This window comes from Octopus bimaculoides, chromosome 8 (assembly GCF_046866305.1).
Source record: "Octopus bimaculoides isolate indiv1 chromosome 8, ASM4686630v1, whole genome shotgun sequence".
Classification (NCBI taxonomy): domain Eukaryota; kingdom Metazoa; phylum Mollusca; class Cephalopoda; order Octopoda; family Octopodidae; genus Octopus; species Octopus bimaculoides.
Window position 1 is genome coordinate 78,291,994 of NC_142935.1, and position 9,563 is coordinate 78,301,556.

The 9,563-nt window shown below is 36.6% G+C and overlaps 2 protein-coding genes across 2 annotated transcripts in view; one reads left to right on the forward strand and one right to left on the reverse strand.

Moving 5' to 3' along the window:
* The window catches only part of LOC106872704 (COP9 signalosome complex subunit 2), an 80,439-nt gene extending 77,048 nt beyond the window's left edge, over window positions 1–3,391 (reverse strand). The window contains exon 1 of the mRNA XM_052970193.2: window positions 3,305–3,391. Coding sequence (XP_052826153.1) covers window positions 3,305–3,352 — 48 coding nt within the window. The 5' untranslated portion in view covers window positions 3,353–3,391. The remainder of the gene's footprint in view (window positions 1–3,304) is intronic.
* An 86-nt stretch (window positions 3,392–3,477) lies between these two features.
* The window catches only part of LOC128248590 (DET1- and DDB1-associated protein 1-like), a 53,889-nt gene continuing 47,803 nt past the window's right edge, over window positions 3,478–9,563 (forward strand). Inside the window, exons 1-2 of the mRNA XM_052970194.2 lie at window positions 3,478–3,901; window positions 4,932–5,012. Coding sequence (XP_052826154.1) covers window positions 3,899–3,901; window positions 4,932–5,012 — 84 coding nt within the window. The 5' untranslated portion in view covers window positions 3,478–3,898. The remainder of the gene's footprint in view (window positions 3,902–4,931; window positions 5,013–9,563) is intronic.

Genomic DNA, 9,563 nt, shown 5'->3' on the forward strand with positions numbered 1-9,563 from the left:
GCCACCCCAACCATGACCTTTTCCCAGTTCCTATCTACTTGGAGATCTGGTCAGAAGCAGAATCTGAGCACTTTCACCGGACCCTCCATCCAGCAACCAAAATTATCACTAGTCAACATGGACTTGCCTCTCCAAGAGCCTAGGTGCAAACTTACTGATTTGTCCTGGTTTATGAGTGCTCCTGTACATGCTTGATATTCTTTCAGTATAGTGACTCATTTTTATGTCTGAAGAGTTTGACAATATAACAGTAATGTCATCCACGTATGCAGACACAGCTCTCCTGAGGCCTAGTTTAAGTGGGATATCTCTCAAATTCTCCAGCCTTTGCAGCAAAAGATTCTAATGCCAGAATATATAAAAGCAGGGTGTGGGGCATCCTTAGCAAACTGAGTGTTCAATATTGGAAGGTTCCAATATGTGGCAATTTAATTTGACAACCAAGCAGATACCACTATACATTGTGGTGATCTGGCCTCTGAAGATGGAATCAAAATTGACAGCTTTTAGGACAGACACCAGATAGCAATGGTCCACCCAGTTAAAAGCTTTGGACTGATCCAAATTCACCAATGCCCCTCCAAAGCCTCTACAGGTAATACAGTAGAAATTTGCCTGAAACTACCAAACGTTGAATAAAAATTTCAAACTGAAGAAAATACCACACATTTTGGATGTAGGATGTAGTTAATTAAATCAACGCCAGATCATTACTAGTGTATTTTACAGATGTAGAAAGACTGTTGACCTTGGTAGGCATTGAACTTAGAGTATATCTAAATACCACTACTCATTTTGTTCATTGCTGTTCTACTTATTGTTTTATATGCTGTCAATATTGACAGAATATTCAGTGTTTGTTTTATCAGTGCTTTGGATGTGAGGAGGAGAAAAAGTAAAGTTCACTCTAGTAAGACTGTATCAAGAAACTAAATAATAAGTCCTTAAATTGGTACATTTGGAGTAAGAGGAATCAGATGTGTTGAAGAAAGAAGATTGTGCTGGTATGGACACGTGATGCGTGTAGTTAAGGACAGTTGTATAAAGAAGTGTCATTCGCTTAACACAGTGAAACCTGCAGAAGACATGGAAGGAAGTGATGAAAGCTAACTTCAGGATACTAAGCCTGACAGGTGAGAGGTCAAAGGACCAGGATCTTTTGTCATATAAGGTTCTCAAAAAGATGTGCCCTCCTCAGCAAAACCAAATTCTGAAAGCTTTATGTTTTGTGTTCTACATCTGTTACAGTAACTCTCCTCCCCACTATCATGCCTCTTCTCACTCCCACCAGTTTCACAGATTACAATTACCCCACCATATACTTCTTGGCTTCTATCCACCAGCCCCTGCAACTGTACCTTCTTTACTACTCCTGCTGGTTACCACCTACCATTCTTTTGCATCCCTTTATCTTCCCCAGCTCATAGTTCCTGTCTCAACCACCCTTCAACCCCGTTTACTTTGACAGTTTGCATCCCCATTTCTAACTCATCTTTCCATACAATCTTGCAAATCAACCACCCATTTCTACTCAGCTTGTGCCTGGTGGGACCTTATCACCATAATTTCCTCTCTCACGCCACCTCTTTTTCCCCTACTAGATGTGAGTAGTCATGCACTTCTCATAGTAATCCCTTCATCCCATAACATGAAGCTGCTCCTCTCCCCAAGGTACATAGTTTTGCAAACTGCATGGCAAACTCAATAGTGCAGGTAGCACGAAAAAACACCCACTCCACATTCTAAAGTGGTTGGTATTAGGAAGGGCATCCAGCTGTAAAAACCATGCCAAAGCAGACATGAGTTCGATGAAGTCTTTGGATTCCTGTCAAACCGTCCAACTCATGCCAGCATGGTACATAGATGTTAAATAATAATGATGAAGAGGTGGAAGTATAGCCAAACTGACACCAGTACTTCATTGTAAATTACCTTATCAATGCCAAATTTTAGGTTATCTCAAATATTTTTTGAGGGGAACACAAAAGTCATGTATAACTTTTTTAACCGTTTCAGTCGGGGCACAGCCTTGAATGGTTTAGTCGAACAAATCAAATCCTGTACTAATGGTGGTAGGGACAAACACACATATCCCTTGCCCATATTTCATTCTTGCAACCTCTGAAGCATGACGCAAATCCTCTGACACTATGGATTCTGTTGAACCGCCCAACGTCCAAACTTAAAGATGATGATGTTATATGTCTATACAACAAGCTTCCACTCAATTTCCATTTATCAAATTCAAACACTGACAGCTTAGTTTTGAAAATTGGATTCTTTTTCACTGAATCGTACTCAGTTTTTATAACATTCACAAATGAAACGAAAGGGAATTTTTTGTATCAACCTTGAATGGACGGATGACCAAGTTAACTCAAGGGTGAAATTTGTAAACAATGTAAGCTATTTCAATCTGCATCATCTCTGTCGATTTGCCGCATACATAAATAAAGTGTCATTAGATATTTTTAATAAATTAGTTGTTACAGTTGAGATTGTCACTAGTCGCAGTTAGTAGTAAAGGATCAGATTTGATCTTGTGAAAATAACGCTATAAAGATACCAGTGATTTTGGTATGGTGGTTATATAGTAGGTGAATATGACTTTACAACAAGAATTAAAAAATAAACGATATAATGAATTAGAATAGACCTAAGACATCTTAAACAGATCGCTGTCTTTCAAGAAATAGTTGCTAAATCTCATTTAAATCATTTCTTGCCGTCTTGAAAAAAAAAAAAAAAAAAAAAGAAACACTGATCAAAGTAGTCTCTGATACATAAAAAGAAGAGAATTGGTAACGGGAAGATGTTCATCATAATTTAGCTCTAAGAGGGGTAAAACGGATTCATCTTATCACCTGTTTAGGTAATTCATTGAAGAAAAAGAAAAAAAAAGTGTAATTGTAACAAGACATTTAAGCTGATAATATTCAAAGAATGAAATATTAAAATGACTGGACAGCAAGATTCTATTCAGGTGTGGGTGCGCGCGAGCACATATATCAGTTACAGGATTGTAAGGGACTTCAAATATATTAGATAATACAGTTTATAAATACACAAGTGTGTGTGTGTGTATGCATATATATTCCATTAAGGTGTAAAAGATAAACATGGTTGATAAAAGAGAGAGACGGAGTAAAAACCGGTGCAATGCGAGGAGAAAAGAAAGTGTAAAGAGATAAATATACAAGACAAAAACTTTTTTTTTAAATAGCTTAGAAAGGTAAACAGGACAATGATGAAACTGCACATCCAAAATAAAAAGAAGAGAGCGATGAATGTGCTTCTTATTTACCAGATCGTATTCTTCATCGTCATCGCACATAAAGTCCGAGTCCGACATTTTGTCCCGATGCTTTCTGCAGAGAACACCACACAATCTAATTACGTCATCGATTTCTGTGAACGCATGTAGAAAATGTTTATGTCAAGAATTGTTTTGTCATGAGTTTATGTATGTCGATATATGTGACGTAGTTGTGTATCACAACCAGGCACATTGGTTCTGATTGTAGCAATATAATGTCTCCAGAAGAAGACGAAGCAGCTGAGATATAGGAACATATATATTTACACACACACACACACACACATATATATATATATATACACAATATATATAAGATACACATCGACAACGGTTTTCTCTGGAACAATTTACATTATCGTTTTTTTTTTTGGCGTGTTCAATCATTTGTCAACTTAAATGTTTTCTAGGTTGACATGGTTGCTGTATCTTCTTCCAACGGTCAGCTTATCGATTCGGAGATAACTGACTGCCTCACTTGTTTGTACTGTAAATAATTAACATCGCCTAAGGAGGAGTATTTTGGAGTTGTCTTAGACCATTAAAACACTCCATCATTACCAACAACACCGAACGACCAACATGGTAAGTGGACAAGGGTCAGTTAATGAACTAACAGATATTGTCTGAATGATTTCTCTTCAATAAACCACCCCTCTCTCTCATATATGTGTGTGTGTATGTATGTATGTATGTATGTGTACCCGTATATACGCGTGTCTTGCATCAATTACCGAGTCATTAAGTCGTTGTTTAAGCCCCAGGTCAGCTCTATTTTAACAGATCTACACGTTCTAGACGTGTACAGGCTTTTGTATATCTAAGAGTACATTAGCCATTTTGCCCATTATTTTTAAAGACATTAAGGTATGAATCGAGAGAATTTATCTGCTATTTCTAACCAGTTGAGTCGCTTTATGTCATTTGTACACACATATATATGCGCGCACGCGTTCAATGTATTAAACAGAATTCGGGGGGGGGGGGGGCAGTTTTGGTGTACCAGTTCCTTGAAGTTCTGTACTTCACGAGAAAGGAATCCTCTGTGGAGAAATTTTTTGAAAGGAAAAATGTTTTCGAAATCTTAATTTCCGCTGTATGAAATGCAAAAATACTAAAACATTACGGGGGGAAAATGTTCTCTTTTCACATGAGGTATGGGAATTCGAAGGACAGTTATTCCAAAACTCCACGGATTTCGTTAAACATTACTCGCCACAACATTTATTTATAAAACACAGTTTGGTGATCTAGACATTTTCACACCTCATTTACCATGTTTTCACATTCTCAGTGAGAGAAAAACCTATTTTTTACCTTTTGAGGTCCAAAGTTAAAGGAAATCTTGGAGAGAAAAAAAAAACTCCGACATAATAGGGAGGTGGCGTAAGGGAACCATCGAAGGCTAAGTCTTCAGTGAATGTGATATTGTGATAGTATTGAATAAACATGTAATAACGAATTTGAAGAATTTACCCTTTCAGACCGTCCTTTTACAGTTTAATAATCTATTTCTGTCCCCTGTATTATACGTTCGTTATCATAATTGTACATTATATAAACGACGGATCGGTCTGTTATTCATTGGACTTCTTTTCTGTCTTTATAATGCCAGGCGGAATTTCTAAAAGGATTGCCTTGTTACAATGAACACAACTTTACAAGATTTCATCCCGATTCTGGTTGTAAAACTAGTGTAAGTACATGTTCAGTATTAAAATATATTTACAAGGAGTTCCCAGGAACGGTTGTGTGTAAATGTGTATTGTGGTTTTATCAACATTTTTTTTTATTGTGTGTGTTTGGTTGTTTTACAGCGACTACGACATTATTTACATTTATAACGCAGTAACTGAATGGATGTCTTCATACGTAGCCACCTAATGTATATTACGTACCTTCTCATACATAGAGACCCTAATATATTTCTTCCCTAACAGAAATACCTTGTGTACTTACACACCTTCCCACACAAGGTACCCTGTGTATTACATACCCTTCCATACATACTCTGTGTTTTACCTTCGCACACAAACTCTGATAACCTGTATTACATAGATGATCTGTATTATCTTCCTACACTCTTAGATATGTATGGACAACAAACTTTCATATTTATTACTTCGTTTTATTTGATAGAAATGTAAACTTTCTCAGTGTTACTAAACGTGCTTGTGAGTTTACTGCCACGCATTCCTTTAATATTGTTTCTTCGCTGATACTATGGTCCAGATTGCTCCTGCAAATCCCTTAATTCCACATTGACTTGACTCGTGACCATTCACCAACAACAGACATACATAGCAATTATTATCCCTTATACTACTCCGTTTAGAAGCTAATTAATGATATTTTTGAAAGAAAACATTGACTTTTTCTCACATCTCTACTGATAAACTTTACATACTGTCAGAGAAAAGTCACTTTCATGTTGCATTCTACACTGTGCAGTTATTAGCCCATAGAAATGACGTGACGAGCCTATTATAAATACAAGCTAATCAAGGACTATTATTGAACTTTCTCTCACTGATGAAAAAGTTACCGTTTCTGTGGAGATTGGCAAGCCATATGTTTGACATTTTTGTTGGAAGAATTCTGTATTATTTATAGAATATCTTTTCCTAAATTTATTCTTTCAGACATAGGCTGTGAACTGACTCACTTGTGGACATGATATGTTGTTGCATTGCTAGTTTCACATATGTGATTTGACACAATGGTTATATGATCTGTATTATTTAGATTTTGCAGTTCATTGTGGGAGCTTCATTATTCTGTTGAAAAAGACCTTGTACAGCACAATATTATTTGGAAGCAAATATGACCTCTGTAAATGTTGAACAAGTACTCTTTTACACTTTTACTTGTTTCAGTCTTTTGACTGCGGCCATGCTGGAGCACCGCCTTTAGTCGAAGAAATCGACCCCAGGACTTATTCTTTGGAAGCCTAGTACTTATTCTATCGGTCTCTTTTGCCGAACCACTAAGTTACGGGGACATAAACACACCAGCATCGGTTGTCAAGCGATGTTGGGGGGACAAACACAGACATACAAACACACACACACACATACACATATATATACACATATACGACGGGCTTCTTTCAGTTTCCGTCTACTAAATCCACTCACAAGGCATTGGTCGGCCCGAGGCTATAGTAGAAGGCACTTGCCCAAGATGCCACGCAGTGGGACTGAACCCGGGACCATGTGGTTGGTAAGCAAGCTACTTACCACACAGCCACAACAGCAAGATAGATGAGATACACTGAATGATGACACGTTATTGTATAAATAGCAAATAGCAATAATACAATGGATTAGCTGAAGATACAATAATCTAAGACAATAACCATGGCGAATATGTGGGAGAATTTGGTAAGGAAAACTTTGCTGCTTAGAACTAAGGTACATACCTTCAAATATATATTGAAAAAGTGTTTGAAAGTGCCAAAAAGAGTGGTAGTTATAATCATAAATATTTGAAGTACTTGTTAGTTGGTCTCAAGTAATTTGACTTCAACAAAAAATTTGTCAGGGACCTGCATTAGACTCATTGAAAAGTGAACTCATTATTCAGAGCAGCTACATTTTATTGATGTCCTAATAATATAAAGCCAGGAAATGACAAGGGTCTTACAGACAGTGTAAAGAACAATAGATCTTCAATAAACAGCTTGGATGAAAATACTAGTTGTGAATGCAAGTGTTGTAAGTTGCTAGAGAATGACCAACTAAATACCAAAGTGTTGATAATTTGGTCCATATAAATGACGTTGGTGAGCATTGACAACTCTATAAATAATATATTTGTAAATGGTGCTCAGCCACCTCTTCCTAGGAAAGTATATTTGAAATTTCTAAGAAGTTTTATATGCAAGGAGATTTCTTGGAAAATATATGTAGAATACACCAAGTACTGATATTAAAACCAAATATAAGGTAAAGCAAAGCTGTCAAACTGAAAACAAAACAAACTGTTCTCAGAAAAATGGTACATTCCACAAGATACATTAAAGAAATGGGTCATTTAACACAACTGTCTTTTAGTTCTAATGACAGCCAATGCAGTAATGGCATCTAAAGATCAGGTTATCCTCATCTCTCATGCCAACAGTAGCAGCTCCTAATGAGTCCTTGGCAAAATGGGCCTATCGGTTAGTTCTTCCCTCTTATAATGTCCAGATACATAAATCCAGTGTTTTATATTGGAAGAGTTAGGAAGCCACATATTTGGGGTATTAGGGAGGGGTAACCTAAAAATTCTTGGCCAGCCATTTCAGGTTGATGAGGGTGGTAGAAAGCAAAGTTTTGTTAGAACATGCATTACAGTTTCCACCTTGGCCAGTTACTTGATGCAATGTTTGGCCATCATGTGCAACATTTTAATGCAAGCAGTAGTTTTGACCATTAGTCCCTGTGTGACATTGTTCTTGTTGCTTATGAGCTCTAGGACTGAGAAATGAGGGCAAATGGGTGTATATGTCATTGTTCCATAACCTACAGAGTTGGCTACAATAATGTCCATGTAGAACCACCTATCATTTTCCTGCACTCTTGTTTTCAATGAAAGTTCCCCTCAACAGAGAACTAGAGCATAAGGTTTTCCTGAGTTAGTTCAGCAGGTCTTTCAACTGGATCACATAGCCAGTTTGACTTTTACTGTACATGAACTACCTTCATCATCACATAAGATTTGGAGCTGATGTTCTTGTTTTGCTCTATGTCTAATAGTAAACCCTGTCACCTTGAGCTGCTCAGCAATGGCTCTCATTGACCTGCTGGGGCAGCCATTGATTATGTCCTGAATCTGCTGGATAAACTTGGCCAACCTGATAATTTTTGATGACTATGTTTCTCTGACATGTTCCACCAAAGTAAGAACACTTTCTCAACCCTGAACATGAAATACCCAGCTATGTTCATAAAGCTGGTGATCTCCATGCCATTGAGGTTGCTGGCTACAATAAGCATGGTGTGCTATTTCCTGTTTAGAGCAGGGGGAGATAACCATGCTGATATTGTCAGTAAATTTTGAAGTAAAATAAGTTAATATTTGGTACCTGCCTCATAGCATTGCATTAGATCATATTTCACTTATGACCTCCTAAACTTCTGTTCACAAATAGTTGGGATTTCTATGTGTGTGTGTGTACACACATTCAAATACAATGACAGACTTTCTATAACATTGTAAGTTAAAGAAAAGAATGGATTAAGAATTATTTTCTATGTTGTTTATATATTTGTCTTTATACATTTTTGGTGGGGTTGGTTTTGACAATGTGAAGTAATTTTCAAAATTTGAGGAATAAAAATATATATTTCTTTAACCATGTTGGTTTATATACATTCAATCAGAGACATTCTATAATCTTGTTTATATACACCCTGTCAGAAACATTCTATAATCTAGTTGCTTTATATATCCCCAGTCAAAGGAATTCTATATTCTAGTTGGTTTATATCCAGTGAGAGATATTGTATAAGCTTGGTTTACAGACACCTATTTAGAGACATTCTATAATCTAATTGGTTTATATACACCCTGTCAAAAACTATATATTATAATCTTGTGGTTTATTGTCAGGAAGACCAGTTCTGAGTATAACTAAAGAAGTCTGCCACTAAAACTGCCTCCTGTTTTTGAATAAAAATAGATTACTGGTCTTGTCAGATGAATTTGAACCATCAATGTTATGGATTGAGCATTCTTTACTACTATTGTGCTGGCAGTCAAAAATTATACAAAAGTGAATTAACCCAAACAATGAATTGGTATATATAGTTAGGGTTGGTGGGGGGAATATGGCGGACTGGGTAGTAATCGAAGAGAGAGAGGGGGGTCAGGCAGTAAATACATCACAAGGCAATATATTCTTTGGGTTTTCAGTAACAAAATTGAATGAGACAGCAAATGCCTAAATCATGAGACAGAAGTGAAAAATATTTTTGGGATTTCAGGAAACAGTAAGTTTAAAGGGAGAGCCACTTCTGCACTTTTATTCTATGGTAGACAAATTTAGAGAGAATGAGTTAAAGGAACAATAAACTTGAATAAAGTAAAGAAAAATAAGTAAGTGAAGCGTGGCGATTAAAAGGAATGCGTGAATTTAAGACAAACAGGGAACGGGCAATGTTTACATGGAAAAGAAATAGATAGATAATAAAGAACGGATGGAGGTGGGGATTATGATCAACACTGAGATAGTATATGAAAAGGTTGAAAGTTCTTAGCTGTT